Below are 22,806 nucleotides of genomic sequence, written 5' to 3' on the forward strand. Positions count from 1 at the left end.
GCCAAAGGAGACGTAAAAAAGGACCACGAATGCTAATAGTATGTAGATAGCCCTCAGTGAGTCCTGTTGTCAAAGTGGAAACAAAAGGATGGACCGAGATGAAGACAAACTATATGCAGTACAGAGCACCATTTACTACTATAGTTCTATAAAAGGCAGAAGTTAATATTCTTTAATTAACCGTCCTTTCAACAACAAATTAGCCATAAACTTAATCTTGATTATTAACTTGTCCCAAATGTAGTAGTACAAATTATACAGAAGGAAAAGTTAAAAACTTGATAAAATGCACTTTCAAAGCAACTTCGCCTCGGAAATATACACGAATCAAACTATCACGTCTCTCAATACAAAACATGCCCATCCTCCTCCTATTTGTAAGAACAAATGTCAGTCCCTTCGTTTCTCCGAAAGCTAGGGGGAGGGAGGGCAAAAACTGTCGAACCTTCATGCAAGTCATTTCATTTAGTCTTAAAAGGGAATTTTATGCATCGAAAAAATAAAAAATTTCAATTTATCAATCCAAGCTGCGAAATGCACTAAAAAATACACCTTTAACTTTTCAAAAAAAAGAGACAGCGTAAAGCAGCAAATATATTTACTCTGCTTGAGCAAAAGGTTTAAAACTAGATTTTCTGCCAAGAAGCAGCGAAGATTTCAAAAGATATTTTGCAAAAAATGTATTATATTTTTGCCAAAACAACGCCATTCCTTCGTAATAAAGAAAAAAAGACAAAAAATATGAAGGTCATCGATTATTTCCCCTCGGTAAGACAGTAAAACCAATCATACATGGAATACCAGCCATTTTTGTAGAAAATCACCATTAGAGTGGAAAATCACCAAATTTGGTGATAAATCAGCAACGGTTGCAACCCTGGACTTGAGTCTTTTTAGTCACGATTCGATCCCGTTTCATATGGTTTTGTATGGCCAAAAGCTGGCAAAACTTGTTTTTTTCAGTACGGCTGATTCTTGAAGATAAATGGAGCCTCACATCGAAAGTGATTCATTTTATGAGATTTTAGCACCATGAAATTTATGTCTACGAAAAAAAAGTGTAAGAGAAACACGGGTGGGTAGTCAAAATTAAAAATTTAAGAATTGTAATAGTAGTCTTATTAGTGTTAACCAGAAATACCGAACACTAAAAATGTATTGGCAAAGTCTTATTAAAAATGACATTGGGAAAATATACGAGTTGATAAGAAGGAAATGTGACTAAATAAAAATGAGACAGATATTCAGGTTGAACATTTTGAAGCTGCGTTCAGTCTGTAGGAAATCAGGAGCCCATCAAATTTGAGAAATCTTAAAGACTCGAGTCATTTTCGACTCATGATCACTCCCTTTTCACTTGGTTTTGTACTTTAATAAGAAAAATCTTTGAGACTTGAGTCGCTTTTGAGTCATAATCCAAACCCATTTCACTGGACTTTGTAATGGCCAGAAGCTGTCAAAACTTATTTTTTAGAAGATAAACGGAGCCTCAAAAAGGAATCATTTATGAGATTGTAATACCATGTGATCTCGGCGTACGACAATAGGTGTAAGATATCTAGAACGAGGGTGAGTAGTCAAGTTTGTGAATATTAAAAGTAGTTAAGTAGTTTTGTTAGAGTGCACCAGATATACCGAAACTTATAGGGACAAAAAAACACCGAACACTTTTTTTTTTTTTTTTTTTGGCGAAATCTTTTTTAAAATGACATCTAAAAAACATGGGAGCCAATAAGAAGGAGATGCAACTAAATAAAACTGAAACAGATATTTCAGTTGAACATTTCCAAGCTGTATTCAGTCAGCAAAAAACCACGAGGCCATCAAATTTGAGAACTGAAAATAGTTTCTTTCGAGTACATTGCAAATAAGAGATTTTATTCGGAAATCCTTGCTTGACCTGACAACTAGAAAATATGGGCATTAATAAGAAGAAGATGAAGACAGATTCTAGTCCAAAATTTTCAAGTTGTATTCAGTCCGTAAGAAATCAGAAAGCCATCTTCTTAGACTTCTTCAAAGGCAGGTTTAAATCGACTTGTATCGTCAATTATTAAAAAAAAAAATTCTTCATAAAAAAAGTTTTGCAAAGGAAACTAAATAACAATTAAACTTAAAATGACAGAAATCACCATCTACATTAAACCCAAGATGAGCAGCAATGAAGTCAAATAGCAATTAAACTTAAAATGACAGAAATCACCATCTATATTAGACCCAAGATGAGCAGCAATGAAGTGAAATAACAATTAAACTTAAAGCGACAGAAATCACCATCAATGAATAAAGAGACCCAAAACGTATGATATTTACAACGAATAATTAACTCAAACTAAAAACGAACAGAAATTACCCCAAAGAAGAGTAGGGCTAACGCCCAAAACCTCCCGAAGGCAAAAGCGCCAATTGCATTTTACTGAAAACAATTTTTATTTCCAGCAATATGTCTGTCAAAGCATCTATAAAAAAGGAAAGAAAACCACCGTAATAACTCTGTGCATATAAATAGATTGTCAGGTTTACCAACTCTTGAACATGCAACTTATAATTATCCATGGGAAAAACAATCCGTATTCAGATCTATACCTGATTATTCTAATGATTGCCCTTGAGCTTTGTTAATGGCGATTGTCCCGGTCTGTAATTTCGTCAGTCGACAAACATGACGTGAGTCGACAAACAACTTCATGACGGCATAATGCTCAATCCTTATAATGACGTCAGTCGACAAACATGCATGACGTCAGTCAACACACAAACAAACAACTTATATTTATATATATAGAAGATTCATTACTGGAAGGTTCAGTATTTATGGATTTGTTAATGTTACAAAAGAGAAAACGTTCAAAATACATAATAATTACAGAAAAAAGCAAATGACGCTTTGTACCTTAGAAGGCTAGTCCTACTTTTGTTTGTGATAATTTCTGTTAATTATTCATTGTAATTCCTGTTCGTTTTGGGTCTCATTTATTCGTTGACAGTCAATTATTATTTGGACGTATTTCTGTTCGTCTTTGGTTTAATGCAGCTCCTTCGTTTTCTATGAAAAATATCCTTTGGGGAAAATTTTGTTTCAACTAATCTCTGTTCGATCGACAATATTTTTGGATTTATTGATAAAAAGAATATTTGGAAGATTTTATTTGGCTATTCTCTTAGATTTTATCAATTAAGATTTTGGATCGCTACTATAATTTCGGACCGAACATTGTAACAAATTTTAATCATAGTTTGCTATAAAACTTTGGATGGATGGACATTTTCTTCAAACGCTTTTTGTCCTTAACGAGTCCCCCCCTGGTCCCTCTTGTCAAAACTTAGAATAGCTAACTTTTGATGGGTAAGACTAAACTTGATGAAACTTATATATTTAAAATCAGTATTAAAATCAAATTCTTTTGAAGTATCTATTGGTATCAAAGTTCCATTTGTTAGAGCTGCGGTTACTTTTGAGCCGGATCGCTCCTTACTACAGCTGTTACCACGAAATGGTTAAAAAATGATCTTACCTTTCCTAAAAAATATCTTCTATATATAGATGCAGCTTCATCAGGGCATGGACTAATACTTTGAGGTAATTCATTGATATTCCTGTCTCCTCCAGTTTCAACCCAATATCCGCCATTTTCGGGTAGGACAACCATTGGATAAGGAGGGGGATATGAAAGTATTTTTTCTAGTTTCGCCTTTGATGCAGGAGGTGTGTTTGGAGGCAAAAGAGGCGGTGCCAGCTCATTCAAAGAGCAGCTTGACTTTGGTGACTCCGGAGGGAGCGATTTTCGGCCATTTTGAATCTGAAAAAAGAAAACAAAATTACCATTAACTATCACCAACGCTTTAAAAAGGAGAGGATTCTTATATGAAATACCCCCTACCTAATAATATTCATATATGCTTCTTTGACGCTCAATCCCAATGAAATATACCAAAGTAAGATTAAAATATAATACTTTAGAAATAAATTTGGTTTATATATTTGCACATTAGGGGGTGGGATAAAGTATACTGGGTCTGTTTCTCTGACGCTCAATCCTAATGAAATATCAAAAATATGATGAAAATATAATACTTTACTAACCAAATTATGGAAACTACAGAGGTACCGATACCGCCAACCCTCATAATGTGCAAATATATAGCTCAAATATGTTTGTAAAAAAAAAGCATCGACAAAAGACCCGGTTATCTTATATTTTACTTAGATGAAGAATTTTAGGTAGGGGGTATTTCATACAAGTACCAAGGAGAGTACTAAATTGAAGCAGACATAATAAATCGCTTGAAAACTCTGAATTTATACCATAGGTTTTAATGTTGATCTATGCTCGATAATCGTTTTATTTAGCTCAACTCGAAAATTGAAGAGGAACTTGATTCCAAACAGGCAAGAATAAGGAAATTGTTTCGCTGAAGGCGGGGGGGGGGGTTAAACTTGAGCAAAGTAAATTGTTAAACATGCTGTTTTACTACTAAGATTTATTTTCCGTACGAATTCAACTTCTAGAAAGCCAATTAAAAGCGGAAGGGTTTGACGTATATGTAGGAGAAGTTCCACCTTCTCTTCCGCCGAAAATTGGATTGAACACTAAGTGTGTCCATCTGGATTGAAGTGTCAATGTGATATTCAATAGCGCCGACATAATGAGAAATCACGAAATTTTTAATGAAATAGGTAAAAAGTTAATTAAAAGGGTAAAAAAACTGTTAATTTGTCGGAGGATGTAATACATCAAGATTATTTGAAGTAAATGGCATATACAAACGGCAGTAAACAAAGGAGGTCTTGCCCAAAGGTGGTAAACAAGGAGGCCTTGCCAAACTAAAATCTCTATCTGATTGCACTACAAATCAGCCTAGAGACACTTTTTTCAGAGGTCTTTTTTGTTTTCTGTTACGTTTTGTCTGCAGAGAAAAGATATAATACCATCGTTGGGCCCCCCTCCTGACTCAAATAAAAAAGGGTCATACTAAGTGATTTTTCCACACATTTTGGTCCAAACTTTACGACTAAGTCGTCACTACGTCATAACAAGAGCTAAGAGCTCATATGGCACTTGTGACGAGGCATGAAGTGCTAAGAGCCAAGAGATCATATGGTATGAGCTCTAACAAAATTCTATGAATCAATAGATTGATTTAAAAAGGAAAATAAGAGGCTTAATGCCGGTCAGGATTTAAAATAAGAGCTCTGAGTCAAGATGTCCTTCTAAATATCAAAACTCATTAAGATCCGATCACCCGCTCGTAAGTTATAAATACCTAATTTTTACTAATTTTTCCTCTCCCTTTAGCCCCCCAAATGGTCGAATCTGGGAAAACGACTTTATCAAGTCAATTTGTACAGCTCCCTGACACGCCTACAAATTTTCATTGTCCTAGCACGTCCAGAAGCACCAAACTCGCCAAATTACTGAACCCCTCGCCCCAACTCTCCCAAAGAGAGCGAATCGAGTACAGTTCCGTCAATCACGTATCAAGGATATTTGCTTATTCTATCCACCAAGCTTCATCCCGATTCCTCCACTGAAAGTGTTTTCCGAGATTTCCCCCTCCAACTCTCCCCAATGTCAAAAGATCTGGTCAGGATTTGAAATAAGAGCTCTGAGACATGAATTCCTTCTAAATATAAAATTTCATTAAAATCCGATCACCTATTCGTAAGATAAAAATACCCCAATTTTCACGTTTTCCAAGAATTCCGGGTTCCCCCTCCAATCCCCCCAATGTCACAGGATCTGGTCGGAATTTAAAATTATAGCTTTAAAGAACAAGATCCTTCTAAATATCGAATTTCATTAAGATCTGGTCATCCTTTCGTAAGTTACAAGTACCTCAATTTTCAAAATTATCCCCCCCCCAACTCCACCCAAGAGAGCAGATCTGGTCCGGTTATGTCAGTCACGTATCTTAGACAGGTTTTTATTCTTCACATCCAGTTTCATCCCGATCTCACCGCTTTAAGTATTTTCAAAGATTGCTGGTACCCCCAACTGCCCCCCCCCAATTAAGCTGGATCCGGTTGAAATTTTAAATAAGAGATCTGAGTTACGAGGTCCTTCTAAATATGAAATTTCATTAAGATCCGATAACTCCTTCGTACGTTGAAAATACGTTATTTTTTCTAATTTTTCAGAATTAACCCCCCCCCCCCAATAGAGCGGATCCATTCCAATTATGTAAATCACATATCTAAGACTTCTGCTTATTTTTCCCACCAAGTTTCATCCCGATCCCTCCAATTTAAGCGTTTTCCATTATTTTAGGTCCCCAAACTCCCCCCAATGTCACCAGATCCGGTCGCGACTTAAAATAAGAGCTCTGAGACACGATACCCTTCTAAATATCAAATTTCATTGAGATCCGATCCCGTTCGTACGTTAAAAATACCTCATTTTTTCTAATTTTTCAGAATTAATCCCCCCCAACTACCCCAAAGAGAGCGGATCCGTTCCGGTTATGTCAATCATGTACCTAGGACTTGTGCTTATTTTTCCCACCAAGTTTCATCCCGATCCCACCCACTCTAAGTGTTATCCAAGTTTTAGGTTTCCCCCTCCCAACCCCCCCCCCCCAATGTCACCAGATCCAGTCGGGATTTAAAATAAGAGCTCTGAACACGATATCCTTCTAAATATCAAATTTCATTGAGATCCGATGACCCGTTCGTAAGTTAAAAATACCTCATTTTTTTAGTTTTTTAGAATTAACCCCCCCCCTCAACTACCCAAAAGAGGGCAGATCCAGTCCGGTTATGTCAGTCATGTATCTTAGACAGGCTTTTACTCTTCCCATCCAGTTTAATCCTGATCCCACCGCTTTAAGTATTTTCTAAGATTTCCGGTTCCCCCCAACTGCCCCCCCCCCCGATTACGCTGGATCCAGTTGAGATTTAAAATAAGAGATCTGAGTTACGAGGTCCTTCTAAATATTAAATTTCATTGAGATCTGATCACCCGTTCGTAAGTTAAAAATACTTCAATTTTTCTATTTTTTCAGAATTAACGGGTCCCCCACTCCCCCCAGATGGTCAAATCGGAAAAACGACTATTTCTAATTTAATCTGGTTCGGTCCCTGATACGCCTGCCAAATTTCATCGTCCTAGCTTACCTGGAAGTGCCTAAAGTAGCAAAACCGGGACCGACAGACAGACCGACAGAATTTGCGATTGCTATATGTCACTTGGCTAATACCAAGTGCCATAAAAATCAAGTAGGCCGTGGGCCTTGAGGGTATTTCTCTGGTCAAGTTCAAGATATAGGCTATGACTGATCCTCAGTGTTTTAAACACGAGTTAATAATCAGTCTTATATAGCTCTTCAAAGAAAGTATTTTAAAAGCCAATATATCCCTCCGCCACAAAAATGCCAAGGAGGGGGTCCATATGTTTCTCCCAGCTCTTCTTTGGCCTGGACATTAATCTTATTGTTTAAATCCGAGAAATGATGTAGTTTGGATCAACCAGACACTTAGGATTTTTTGTGGGGAGAGGGGACAATAATAGCAAAAATATTTGGCAATTAGAATAAGAAGTACCAAAGAATTCGGGATAATTTAGGATTTTGTAGGAGTTTGGCCGGACGCCTACCTTCGCCTAAGTACGTTCATTGTTTGAATTATTTGATTAACATATTTACATAGGCTAGTCGTAACTAAAAAACAGTAACTTGTAGACGCAACAAGGGGGGGGATCATAGAGTCCTTCTATTTTGATTCTTTTTTATATTTTTTTCACTATTTTACATATTGAAAACGAATATATAGAGCAAACTGGACAAGAAAGCTCTATTCTCTGTTTACTACTTTACATTTTTCAGGGGATTAAACTCAAGGTATTGGACTACTACTGCTACTAATAATAATAACTCACTGCAGCACCAAGCCGCCTGAGGCCAACACAGCTACGCACGCTCCTCCTCCAATCTAATCTATTTAAAGCCTCCCTCTTTACACCCTCCCAGGAAGTTCCCATTTCCTTTAAATCTTTATTTATGACATCCTCCCAACCCAGACAAGGACGACCTGCTTTCCGTGTAGCCCCAGACGGTTGGCCAAAAAGGACAATCTTCGGTAATCTGTCATCCTTCATCCGTAGAACGTGGCCTAGCCATCTCAACCTTTCTTTCATTTTAGCCCCAGAAAGCGGGATTGAACCACATTTTTCGTACAAACTACTGTTTGAAATACGGAAAGTCAGCCGGGTACCCAGAACAATCCGTAGGCAATTTCTCTGGAAAACATCTAGTAAATTTTCATCTGCTTTTCGGAGTGCCCATGCTTCAGAGCCATATTTGACCACTGTCATCACTGTAGCTTCTTTGTGGTTTGTAGACTTATCTTTCTATTCTTCCAAACTTTTTTTAACTGTGAAAAAACACCCTGAGCTTTAGCTATTCTACTTTTAACATCTTCACTGCTCCCACCATCTTTACTAATAATACTACCAAGGTAACTGAAGCTCCCAACCTGATCAATATTTTCGTTACCTAATGTCACCTGTTCATCTTCACTTATTCCTAGCCTTAGTGACTTAGTCTTCTTAACATTAATTTTCAAGCCTATTTTAGCACCCTGAACTCGCAAAACCTCAAAAACTTCATTCGTTTTGCTAACAAATTCAAATTCTGGTATCGCTTCGAGGATTGAAATCTGTGATTGTAATAGGAAATTTTATATGGGATTTGAATACACGATCATTGTTTAACTACTGGTTTTGTGCCGTTATTTATCAGTTTCTGTGTTTGTGCGTAAATGTGTGAATTTTGGTTATTTTTAAAATGTAGGGGGGAACGAAATATACTTTTTTTAAACGAAGAGTGAGGGTTTTTGTTGTTGTTTTTTTTCAATTTTTAGTATTAGGGCCTCCAACTGGGGATGGGGGATTTCCTCTAGATTTTGATAAATACCTTTTTGGGGTATTTTCATTGAAAAATACTTTCATTGAAAAAATTACCTCTCCCCTTTATATTAAAAGTAAATCTAATCACCACTCCATTTTGTGTTTTAAACATTCGTTTCGAAAATAGTCTAATGATAAGTTAGAGGGTTGTATTTTTGATCAGATTCAAACTTATTAATGATAATTAATAAGGGGAACATTCTTAATAGAAATGTTAGCGGGATTCGATCTATGTTTTGAAGAGTCTTTTTGAAGACTTCAGCAATCTTCTGAGGAATAATATAATTATCCTCTTATTAAACTTCTAGGTATTAGTAAAGGATTTAAAACCCCTTCCCCAATTGGTCCATCTTGTTAATAATAGTCAACTTGTTATATAGTCAATAGTTAGTCGGTCTTGTTAATAATAGTCAACTTGTTATACAGTCAATAGTCAATAGTTAGTCTGTTTTGTTAATAATAGACAACTTAACTTCCTTAGATCTACACAAAATGGCTAATTTAGGATAAGGTAAGTTGCTAAGCTTTCAATTTAGAGATAAAATAAGAGAGCATCCGAAGAAGGGCTTTTGTTTCTAAGGAAAAGTAATAATAATTATGTTGTTTTTAGTAATTACTATTAGGATAGAGTAGATTTCATTAATAAATAAATACCTATGTGAAAACTGTATTTTAAGTTTGGTTCCCTCAGTCCCACAATTTACTTGAATCGATGATCAAACTGTTCATGGTAACGAACTTTCAGTAAGGAGCGATGTGGCTCGATTGTAACCGAAACTCTAAGAATCAGAGTCCTGATAACAATAGATACATCAAAAGAATCAAATTTTGATGCTTTTTCAAAGTAAGTAATATTCATCAAATTTAATAGTATCCATCGAAAATTAAGATCCTGAAAAATTTGCACGATTTTTGAAAAAGGGGAAAGCCCCGAAAACATCAAGTTATCTTAGCAAAAATCAGTCCGTCCGATTTTTCATACCAGAGAACCCTATTGTAGAGGTTTCAAGCTCCTGTGTACAAAAATATTGAATTTGCATTTTTTTTTCTTTTTTTGCCAGAAGGAAAATCACGAACGCGTGTTTATTTGCTGTTTTTTTTTGTTTTTTTTGTTTTTTTTTCAGTGGTTGTCATTTAAAACCAGTGATTTTAGAAGCTCGGGAGAGGGCTCATTTGATCAAAAATCAAAAGTTCTTTTGCCCTTTTTAAGTGACCACAAATAGTGGAGGTCAGCTAGCCCCTCCCACGCTCCTTTCCCCAAAGCTACCCGATCAAATTTTGAGATGCAATATTTTCAGAATCGTTGAGAAATATAATAACTATGTCTTCGAGGATGACTTAACCCCCACTGTCCCGGGGGAAGGGCTTCAAGCCATGACTATTGTCCATAGTTTACATATAATATTGGTTATTGGGAAGTATACAGACGTTTTAAGGGAGGATTTTTCTCGCGGAAGGGGGTCAGGGGGGAGTGGGTTACGTGAGAATATCTTTCGACAGAGGAATTTTTAAGGGGTAGGGAAATCTTACAATAGGGTAAGGAAACTATACAGGGGTAAGGAAAACTATACAAAAAACAAGTTTTTTTTAACTAAAAGTAAGGAGCAACATTAAAACTTCAAACGAACAGACGTGTATGAGGGGGTCGCCGCCTCGTCAATAACTCGCTCTTTACACTAAAGTTTTTTAATACTTTTCAAAGAGCTATCTATTCTAAATAAACGGCCTTTGTGATTCAGGAGTCATTCTTAAAGAACTGGGACAAAATTCGAGCTTTAGCGTAAAGAGCGAGGTATTGACGAGGGAGCGGCCCCCCACATATACATAATAATTTCTGTTCGATTTAATTTTAATATTGCTTCTCAGTTCCAGTTTAAAAAAAATGTATAATTTTTACGAAGGAACGTCCTGCCGTCAGCATTAGTAAAATTATTTCTTAAGTTTCTCAAATAATTGTTGAGAAAAACTGCAAGACGTTAAGTCCAAGATTCAAAAATACCAAGCACTAACATGAAACCTAAAATATTTTATTTTAAAATACTGTTGACGGGCCAGTAAGAACATTAACAAAAAGGTATAAACTGAAAAGCTCAGATCCGTGATCTGTCTTTTGGCAAAAAATACAAAATTCCACTTTTTAGTAGATAAGAGCTTGAAACCACTACAGTAGGATTCTCTGATACGCTGAATCTGATAGTGTGATTTTAGTTAGGATTCTATGACTATTAGGGGATTTTCCCCCCTTATTTCTATAATAAGGCAAATTTTCTCAGGTTCGTGTCTTTTGATGGGTAAAACTAAATTTGATGAAAGTTAAGTATTTAAAATCAGCATAAAAATTCAATTCTTTTGATATATCTATTAGTATCAAAATTCCGTTTTTTAGACTTTCGTTTTACTATTGAGACGGGTCGCTTCTTACTACATTTCGTTATCACGAACTGTTTGATGTGCTCTTACCGTCATGTCACCCAATCAATAAAGAAAATTACGTAAAAGTCTAAGGCCATTTGTGTGAAGCAATAAAAAACAATCGCTCAAAATTATGGCGAAATAATTTGCGGCTTTTGAAACACGATAATGCCCCCCTTCACACTTCATTGCTTGTTCGTAGATTCTTAGCCAGACAAAAATGGATAACGATGCTTCAGCCTCCCATATGGTTCATTGTGATTTTTGATTTTCTCAAAAATATAGAAAATCTTCCAATATCGTTTTTTTGCAAATCGTAGACTAGATTACAGGAGTATCACTGAAGTGCTAAACGCAATTTCAAAGATCAAGCTCCAGAAATGTTTCGGATATTGGAAGACGCAGTGACATAAATGTATAATGTCTACTGGGGACTATATTGAGAGGGATTATATCGATGTATAAAAATAAGAAACAATCTTTAAGTGACCGATAATTCCAGCTTCTTTTGTGTGCACTTTGAATGTACTTGTGCTTACTTGTACTTGGGTCACGTTCGAGCCTTGTCCAGCCCCATCTTGGCATCCAGAATTTGCCGACAAGCGTCCCTTCATCGTCCTCTTTCAAGTTTGACTGGCTCGAGATCGGCTCTAACTGTCTATAATCATGTCTTTTCTGTCCTCCAGGCTTCTTCTTCCAGTGCGTATGGGGTTGGCATTTCAAGCACTGTTTGCTGAACGAGTCATCCGGACGGCGCAGTGTATGCCCGAACCATCGTAGACGTCTCACTTTGACAACATCTGAGACAAGTGGTATATCACCGCATCTTCTTCTGATGACATCATTACAAACACGGTCAGAGAGACGCAGGCCAAGAATACAGCAAAGGATGCCGCGAAATTCATTCTTTCCAATCCGTACTTCTGGGGCTTATAAAACTTAATGTGTATCTACATTTTATAAACATTTTAGGAAATAATTGATGAACTCACAAACAACACATTCAACGTGAAAAAGCAAAACTAATTCATATAATGTACAACCGTGAATACTTTCATTTCCTTACGGAAGTGGCATTTTAACCTTATAATTTGTGGTTTAGTCCAAGTCATTAAAATAGTACTATTTTTCAGCTTCAGAACTTGAAACGCACTATTAATCATGTATTCTATGGACAATTAAATATTTTATGTAGAATAGGATGTAACAGAGCATATTCTTATTTGTTTAACTAAAATACAGCCGAGAGCCTGAGATACTCAAATTTTCTGGAAAAATAACAAAAACAGCATGACTTTGAATGGCCGACTCTGTTTTAATCAAACAGTTCGTGGTAACGAACTGTAGTAAGGAGCGACCCGGCTCAATAGTAACCAGAACTCTAAAAAATGGAATTTTGATATCAATACCTACATCAAAAGAATCGCATTGTAATGCTGATTTTAAATATATAAGTTTCATCAAGTTTAGTCTTACCCATCAAAAGTTACGAGTCTGAGAAAATTTGCGTTATTTTAGAAAATAGGGGGAAACGCCCCCTAGAAGTCATAGAATCTTAACGAAAATCACACCATCAGATTCAGCGTATCAGAAAACCTTACTGTAGAAGTTTCAAGCTCCTATCTACAAAAATGTGGAATTTTGTATTTTTTGCCAGAAGGCAGATCACGGACGCGTGTTTATTTGTTTTGTTTTTTTTTTTTTTTTTTTCCAGGGGTGATCGTATCGACCCAGTTGTCCTAGAATGTTGCAAGAGAGCTCATTCTAACGGAAATGAAAAGTTCTAGTGCCCATTTTCAGTGACCAAAAAAATTGGAGGGCACCTAGGCCCCCTCCCACGCTAATTATTTTATCAAAGTCAACGAATCAAAATTCTGAGATAGCCATTTTATTCAGCGTAGTCGAAAAACCTTATAACTATGTCTTTGGGGACGACTTACTCCCCCGCAGTCCCCATGGGAGGGGCAACAAGTTACAAACTTTGACCAATGCTTACATATAGTAATGGTTATTGGGAAGTGTACAGGCGTTTTCAGGTGGATTTTTTTTGTTGGGGGAGGGGTTGAGAAGAGGAGGATATGCTGGGGGAACTTTCCTTCGATAATTTGTCATGGGGGAAGAAAATCTCCATGAAGGGAGCGCAGGATTTACTAGCATTATTTAAAAACACAATGAAAAAATAAATATGAAAAAGTTCTTTCAGCTGGAAGTAAGGAACAGCATTAAAACTTAAAACAAACAGAAATTATTACCCATTTGAGGGGCTCACCTCCTCCTAATACCTCGCTCTTTACGTTAAAGTATTTTTAGTAATTTCAACAATTTATTCTACGGCTTTTGTGATTCTGGGGTCATTCTTAATGAATTGGGACAAAATTTAAGCTTTAGTGTAAAGAGCGAGGATCTGACAAGGGGGCGAACCCCCTCATATATGCAATAAAAATATGAGAATAAAAAAGTTACGTAAATCTTTTACTAATAAAAATATTCGTAAAAAATTAAAAGTTCTAGTTGCCTTTTTAATTGACCAAAAAATCGGAGGGCAACTAAGCTTCCTCCCCCGCTCTTTTTTCTCAAAATCATTCGATCAAAATTATGAGAAAGCTATTTAGCCAAAAAAAAAATGCAAATTTCGTTTTAATTATTCCTCTGCGGAGAGCCAAAATCAAAAAATGCATTGATTCAAAAACGTTCAGAGATTAAATAAAAAAACAAGTTTTTTTAACTGAAAGTAAGGAGCGACATTAAAACTTAAAACGAACAGAAATTACTTCGTATATGAAAGAGGCTGCTTCCTCATCAACGCCCCGCTCTTTACGCTAAAGTTTTTTACTGTTTTAAAAAGAAGAATTGAGAAACAGAGTCAAACTTTAGCGTAAAGAGCGGGGCGTTGATGAGGAAGCAGCCTCTTTCATATACGAAGTAATTTCTGTTCGTTTTAAGTTTTAATGTCGCTCCTTACTTTCAGTTAAAAAAACTTGTTTTTTTTATTTAATATTAAATAAAAAACCAGTTTTTATTTTATTGAATGTAAGAAGCAACATTAAAACTCAAAATGAACAGGAATTATTCCGTGTATAAAGGAGTTGTCCACCTCAGCACCTTGCTCTTTACGCTAAAGCTTTTAGCACTTTTAAAAGAACTTCCTATTGTAATTAAACAAACCCTGTGTTTCAGCAGCAGTTCTTGAAAAATTGGGACAAACAGTCAAACTTTAGCATAAAGAGCAAAGAATTGAGGAGGTGGTAACCCCTTAATATGGAGAATAATTTCTGTTCGTTTCGAGTTTTGATGTTGCTCCTTACTTTCCATTGAAAAAACTTGTTTTTTATTTAATTTCTGATCGTTTCCAAATAATTCTGGTAAATCTGGTTCACCATCCATGAACAATTCCCCCTCACATAAAACCCCTCCATGATAATTTTCTCCTGCGTATATTCCCTCCGGACGGTTACATCCTCGCTGAAAATCCCCCCATCCATCAAATTTCTGGCTAACGATTCAGTCTGAAAAATCCTCCTTAGCATAGTCTCATTTGAAAAAGACTATTTTCTAATCGTTTTCTCAATCACTCCGGAAATCCCCCCTTCCGTGGAAATTTTCCGTAGAAAATTCCGTAGACACGGTGAAAATAGCCCCGGATATTTCACCCGGATCATCTCCAAATGCAAAATCGAGTTGACAAAGAAAAAGCAAGACAGATAAAAACATTTCATACAGGAATTCTGTCAAATCTCCTCAGTGTAAAATTTCCCCTAGAAAGTTCACCCCCACAACTTTCCCACCCCACGAAGATTCTCCCTATGGACACCATATGTGCCCCCGATAAAAAAATATACGTAAACAATGGACAAATCTCGTAACTTACAGGCCTCTCCCCACAGACTGTGGTGGATCATGTTACCCCTAAGCATATAGTTATTGGATCTTTCAACTATGCTGAACAAAATGACTATCTCAAAATTTTGGTTGGATAACTTGAGGGGGGAGGGGCGTGGGAGGGGGGGCTATAAGTCACCCAATCTTTTTGGTCACTTAGAAAAGAACACTAGAACTTTTAATTTCCGATATTTCTTCTGGCAAAAAAAAAATCCCACATTTTTGCAGATAGGAGCCTGAAACCTCTACAGTAGGGTTCTTTGATACTCTGAATCTGACGGTGTCTTTTTCTGTAAGATTCTATGACTTTTAGGGAGTGTTTCCCCTTTTTTCGAAAATCAGGCAAATTTTCTCAAGCTTTTGATGGGTAACACTAAACTTGATGAATCTTATATATTAGGAATCAGTATAATAAGCTGATTCATTGAATGTATCTGTTGATATGTATCTATGAGATTAGATTCTATATTAACTTGAAAGATTTTTAACCATACGCTTCTACAATCCACGTCGCAAAATCCTTACTCTTCAACAATCAATGAGGGATGGAGAGAGCGAGACAGAGAGAAATAGAGAGAAAGAGAAGGAGGGAGAGAGGGAAAGAGAGAAAGAGAAGGGTGGAGGGAAAAAGAGAAAAACAGCCAAGTTAACTGGCTATCCTAGATTTTTTTTTTTCTTTTTTTTTGAAGCACATGACGGCACTTTGTTGAAGCACAGTCCGTATTCAGACCATTCCTGAAAACTTCATTCACCCAATTCTACAGCTTTCACTGCTTACAAATGCCGCTCTTTACCCTTTAAGCCATTTTAGACACGAAATTTCTACCGAGTCAATTCAACTTAAGATGCCCATCATAGTAATTGCTGGACCAACAGACGCATTTTAAAACTGGCTAATAATCATATGCAAAACCATAAGCATAAGCTATGCTCAAAAGTTTGCTAATTTTGATGATTTGCGTTATTTTTTGTGCTTATGTCTCATCAACAGTCAGTTTGAATGAAAATTGAAAAAAAAAAACTTTTGTGAGAAGTGTAGGGCATTATTCAAGTGTTAGGCGAAGGAGGCGGCTAGGGACCCTTTAAGTTGGAAGCTAGTCTACGAATTGGATAAACCCCCTCCTCTATAAAATAATTTGGTAATTGTTTTTGTGGCCATAGATCTTTAGCCTCAGCTTTGGAATTTGGCATTGGCGCTAGAGCCTAAGTGGAATATTTATGAAAACGCCTTATAAGGTAGTGTGACACCTGGAAGGGGGAGGGGGTGGTTTAGACACATTCTAAAACCTCCCTAAAGACCATCTGTTCGGAGGCAGAAAACAACGGCACTTTGTTTGATGACAGATTCAAACAATGTCACTTTATCCGATGACAATTGAAAACGATGGCAATTAGTCCGATGACAAGAAAAAACATTGACAGTTCATTCAATGGCAAGATATAACCATGATAGTCTATCAGAGGACAAGAAAACACAATGAATTTTAATCCGGTGATAAAAAAAAAACAATCACAGTTTATCCGAAACCAAACAAAGACAATGACAGTTTATCCAATGCCAAGAAAAACCAATGACAAAGTGTCCGATGCCAAGAAAAATAATGATATTCTTGGTATTAATAGAAAGATTTTTTTTGCAATAAAACAATGGCCAAATTATTTTATGCAAATTGTTCCACAATCACCAAATATAGGTGAGAGCTTGACACAGTCATTTTGTGATAAATGAGATTCTATTTCGAACAGTTCGTGGTAACGAACTGTAGCAAGGAGCGACCCGGCTCAATAGTAAACGAAACTCTAAAAAACGAAACTTCGATGCTAAAAGACATATCAAAAGAATCAGATTTTTATGCAGATTTTAAATATATAAGTTTCATCAAATTTAGTCTTTGTCATCAAAAGTTACGAGCCTGAGAAAATTTGCCTTATTTTGGAAAATAGGGGGAAACACCCCCTAAAAGTCATAGGACCTTGTAGAAAATCACACCATCGCATTCAGCGTATCAGAGAACCCTATAGAAAAATTTCAAGGTCCAATCTACAAAAATGTGGAATTTCGTGTTTTTTGCCAGAAGACAGATCACGGGTGTGTGTTTATTTGTTTTTTGTTTTGTTTTTTTCAGGGGTCATCGTATCGACCAAGTGGTCCTAGAGTGTTGCAAGAGGGCTCATTCTAACGGAAATGAAAAGTTCTAGGGCCCTTTTTAAGTGACCAAAAAAAACTGGAGGGCACCTAGGCCCCCTCCCACGCTCATTTTTTCCCAAAGTCAACGGATCAAAATTTTGACATAGCCATTTTGTTCCACATAGTCGAAAACCATAATAACTATGTCTTTGGGGATGACTTACTCCCCCACAGTCCCTGGGGGAGGGGCTGCAAGTTGAAAACTTTGACCTGTGTTTACATATAGTAATGGTTACTGGGAAGTGTACAGACGTTTTCAGGGGGATTTTTTTGGTTTGGGTGTGGGGTTGAGGGGAGGGGGCTACGTGGGAGGATCTTTCCTTGGAGGAATGTTTCATGGGGGAAGAGAAATTCAATAAAAAGGGCGCAGGATTTTCTACCCTTACTATTAAAAAAAAAGAAAACATAAACATGAAAAGTTTTTTCAATTGAAAGTAAGGAGTAGCATTAAAACTTAAAACGAACAGAAATTATTACGCTTATAAGGGGTTCTAAAAATACTTTAGAATAAAGAGCGAGGTATTTAGGAGGAGATAAATACTTCGCTCTTTATGCTAAAGTATTTTTAGTAATTTCAGCTATTTATTCTACGGCCTTTCTGATTCAAGGGTCATTCTTAAAGAATTGGGATGAAACTTACGATTTAATGTAAAGAGCGAGGTATTAACGAGGGTAAAAACCCCCTCGTATACCTAATAAAAATATAAGAATATAAAAGTTTGCTACGTAAGTTAATTCTTAAGTTACGTATATTTTTTACTTATAAAAACGTTCGTTAAAAATTAAAAGTTCTAGCTGCCTTTATAAGTAACCAAAAACTTGGAGGGCAACTAGGCCTCCTTCCCCACCCCTTATTTCTCAAAATTGTCTGATCAAAACTAAGAGAAAGCCATTTTGCCAAAAAAAGAATTAATATACAAATTTCATTTTAATAATTTATGTGCGGAGAGCCAAAATCAAACATGCATTAATTCAAAAACGTTCAGATATTAAATAAAAAAAAACAAGTTTTTTAACTGAAAGTAAGGAGCGACAATAAAACTTAAAACGAACAGAAATTACTCCGTGTATGAAAGGGACTGTTCCGTCCTCAACGTCCCGCTCTTTACGCTAAAGTTATTTACTGTTTTATAAAGTAAAATTGAGATAAAGTGTCAAACTTAAGCGTAAAGAGCGGTAATTGAAAGTAAGGAGTAGCATTAAAACTTAAAACGAACAGAAATTATTACGCTTATGAGGGGTTCTAAAAATACTTTAGCATAAAGAGCGAGGTATTCAGGAGAAGATAAATACTTCGCTCTTTATGCTAAAGTATTTTTAGTAATTTCAACTATTTATTCTACGGCCTTTCTGATTCAAGGGTCATTCTTAAAGAATTGGGACGAAACTTACGATTTAGTGTAAAGAGCGAGGTATTAACGAGGGTACAAACCCCCTCGTATACATAAAAAAAATATAAGAATATAAAAGTTTGTTACGTAAGTTAATTCTTAAGTTACGTATATTTTTTACTAATAAAAACGTTCGTTAAAAATTAAAAGTTCTAGTTGCCTTTATAAGTAACCGAAAAATTGGAGGGCAACTAGGCCTCCTTCCCCACCCCTTATTTCTCAAAATTGTCTGATCAAAACTAAGAGAAAGCCATTTTGCCAAAAAAAGAATTAATATACAAATTTCATTTTAATAATTTATGAAATTACTCCGTATATGAAATGGGTTGTCCCCTCCGCTATCCCTCGCTCTTTACGCTAAAGTTTGACTCTTTGCCACAATTCTACTTTTTAAAATAATTAAAAGCTTCAGCGTAAAGAGCGAGGGATTGCGGAGGGGACAACCCATTTCATATACGGAGTAATTTCTGTTCGTTTTAAGTTTTAATGTCGCTCCTTACTTTCAGTTAAAAAAGAGTAGTTTTTTTTTATTTATAGCTTGAAAGATCTTGACGAATAACCTTCTACCATCCGTGAGAGAGAAAGAGAAAGAGAAGAGAGAGAGAGAGAGAGAGAGAGAGAGAGAGAGAGAGAGAGAGAGAAAGAGAGAGAGAGATAAGATAACCACGTTATTGACGCTTCACCCTAACTTTTACGGTCACCACTTTAATAGGATCATCCCCGAAAAAAAAGCCCGGGAAAAACTGAAATTCTATTTTTTCTTACTTGTTAATGAAGACAAAAAAAAAACAATTCAATGAAAACGCCCCAGAAAGAATATTCTTCAAAATCTGGGGGGTGGGGCAAAATCCCCCCAATTGACCTAGATTTCCAAATAAAAAATACTATTTAAATACTTTTAAGATCAAGCTTCATCAACCATTCTACCATGGACAAAAGACTGAAGTAATACGTTACCCTACAGTACATCCAGAAAGCTCTTTAAGGAAATCCTTCAACCGAACTTAATAAATACTGTTATGTACTATCTTTACTACAAGGTAAAAAATGTGAGAGTACTACCAAATTATTACTTGAATTACCCGTAACTCTCGGGTATACACCAAAAACGAACAATTCCAGTGTATAGTAATCATTCTATAAAGTTGCTTAATTAGAGCACCGCTCATAGTAAACATTGTCTCATTTTTTAAATGTTTCTATTTTACATATTTATTGCGTGGTGTTGTTCAGATTACTTTTTTCTCTCATTATTAAATTTTTGTGAGTTGAATTTTAGAATATCATTTATTTAATTAATAAAACTCTGATTATTATTTAGGTTATATGAGTCCGTTCAGAAGCCAAATCTATCAAGTTTACATTCTACATTTCAAAGTCAAAGGACTTAACTGACCCTTAACTTTGTACATTCATAAGAACAAAGTCTTGCACAGAAACTTTCCCAATCTGAGGCGGGGGAGGGAGGTCTCGAATGATCTTTAACATGACTTATGTAGGCTTCCCCCTTAAAAACACGGGTGGGTGCCAAAACGCAAAAACAAATATTAACCATTATATACAAAGTAATTTTACAGAAGCCAATTTGACTAACTCTATATCAAATATTTAAACATATTAAAACATATTCAAACGTTTTTTAACACATTAAAACACAAAAGCATAAACAAACAAATACAAGAAAAGTTGGATACAAAGGGTATGCCTTAGTGCATAAACAGTGGCGTCTACTGGAAGAAGACAGAGGGGAACTTTTGCCCTCGTCTAGGCTTCTTCCTAAATTTTTAGAGATACCTATTTGGGGGGGGGGGGGTATTTCCACTGAAAAACGTCTTTTTGGGGTGTTTTCACTGGATAATTTGAAAAAAAACGACAAACTTCCTCGGTCCAGATACTTCAAAAATATGTTTTGCCATCCCCCCTCCCATAAACTCTCATGAATTGACACCACTGCATTATTTTGCATACAAATTCAAGAGAAAGAGGGATATGTAAAACTAACAGCCGATTGCAACGAAAGACATTTGTAAACTTAACTGCCCAGCAAAGTGAGTAAAACAATATATCCAAGATATTGTTCTAGTCTAAAACGCAACACATCCAGAATAATTTTAAAGCAGCCATATTTTAAATCAACCGGACTCCTGGTGCCTTTTTGCCGCTTTAATTTACTGGAATATTTTGATTTTGGAACTTTTTTACTGGAACATTTCATTTTGCGTTTTTCCAAAAATCATTGACTCAAATAAAAATCAAACTTTTCGAGTGACAAGCCTTCTGAAGACCCAAAAAGCCATTATTTGGATTGCATGGCCCTGGGCGCTGAAAGTGCCTAGTTTGGGCTAAAGTGGAAACTTTGACTCAAATAAATTGGCAATTCTAATAATCAAAAATATGTGCAAGCTTCATAGTCGGATCAACTGTCGAGATACAATTATTCAAAATCAATTTTCGATTTACTTATTGTCATTTTCTTTGAAATATAAATGTGCAGTGAAATGATTTTCTCATTACCCAAATGTTTTAATGATATATCACATTGAAAGTTTTCCCTTTTAAATTATTATCTTACACTTTCTTCTTTCTTATCATTTTTCCAAGATTCACCGATAGGTAACAAAGTCTTATTGAACCAAATCGCCAATTGCGAACACAACGTGACAGAACTAACGCACAACTTAAAAGGAAGGAGAAGTGCATACCCCAATCAGAATATAATGCCCTTTTGGTATTCCAATGAGAAATTTGAACAGCTTTTTTTCCATGACAGTGGATAGCAATCAAGACTACGACAGCAAAGTCAATATGATTGAGCTATCAAACAGTTCGTGGTAACGAACTGTAGTAAGGAGCGACCCGGCTCAGTAGTAACCGAAACTCTAAAAAATGGAATTTTGATACCAATAGTTATATCAAAAGCATCGCATTTTAATGCTGATTTTAAATATACAAGTTTCATCAATATCAGTTATACCCATCAAAAGTTACGAGCCTGAGAAAATTTGCATCAGTTTAGAAAATGGGGGGAAACACCCCCTAAAAGTCATACAATCTTAACGAAAATCACACCATCAGATTCAGCGTATCAGAGAACCCTGTTGTAGAAGTTTCAAGCTCCTATTTATAAACATGTGGAATTTCGCATTTTTTGCCAGAAGACAGATCACGGATGCGTGTTTATTTGTTTTCTTGTTTTTTTGTTGTTTTTTTTCCCAGGGATGATCGTATCGACTGAATGGTCCTAGAATATTGCGAGAGGGCTCATTTTAACGGAAATTAAAAGTTCTAGTGCCCTTTTTAAGTGACCAAAAAAATTGGAGGGCACCTAGGCCCCCTTCCACGCTCATTTTTTCTCTGAAGTCACCAGATCAAAATTCTGACATATCCATTTTATTCACCATAGTTGAAAAACCTAATAACTATGTCTTTAGGGACGACTTACTCCCTCGCAGTCCCCGTGGGAGGGGCTGCAAGTTGAAAACTTTGACCTGTGTTTACATATAGTAATGGTTACTGGGAAGTGTACAGACGTTTTCAGGGGATTTTTTTGGTTAAGGGGGGAAGAGTTGAGGGGGGGGGGTGTTACATGGGAGGATATTTCCATGGAGAGACTTCTCATGGTAAAAGAGAATTTCAATGAAGGGGGCGCAGGATTTTCTAGCTTTATTTGAAAAAACAATGAAAAAATAAATATGAAAAGTTTTTTCTACTGAAAGTAAGGAGCAGCATTAAAACTTAAAACAAACAAAACCTATTACGCATATGGGGGGTTTACCTCCTCGTTATACCTCACTCTTTCCGCTAAAGTATTTTTAGTAATTTCAACTATTTATTCTACGACCTTTGTGATTCAGAGGTCATTCTTAAGGAGTTGGGACACAATCTAAGCTTTAGTGTAAAGAGCGAGGTATCGACGAGGGTTGAACCCCCTCATATACACAATAAAACATACGAATATAGAAGTTCGTTACGTAAGTTAATTCGTAAGTTACGTATATTTTCTACCAATGAAAACGTTTGTAAAAAATTAAAA

General features: G+C 36.0%; 1 protein-coding gene across 8 annotated transcripts in view; it reads right to left on the reverse strand.

Annotated features, from left to right (window-relative positions):
* Positions 1–22,806, reverse strand: part of LOC136026848 (rap1 GTPase-activating protein 1-like) — a 235,706-nt gene that overhangs the window by 157,371 nt on the left and 55,529 nt on the right. For 7 of the 8 annotated variants that reach the window (XM_065703561.1, XM_065703562.1, XM_065703560.1 and 4 more), the window contains one exon: positions 3,516–3,800. In XM_065703561.1, the coding sequence (XP_065559633.1) occupies positions 3,516–3,800 (285 nt within the window). Of the gene's footprint in view, positions 1–3,515; positions 3,801–19,730; positions 19,807–22,806 lie in introns of those variants that run through there. The other variant, XM_065703567.1, reaches the window with a different exon arrangement.

Source organism: Artemia franciscana, chromosome 5 (assembly GCF_032884065.1).
Source record: "Artemia franciscana chromosome 5, ASM3288406v1, whole genome shotgun sequence".
Taxonomy (NCBI): Eukaryota; Metazoa; Arthropoda; class Branchiopoda; order Anostraca; family Artemiidae; genus Artemia; species Artemia franciscana.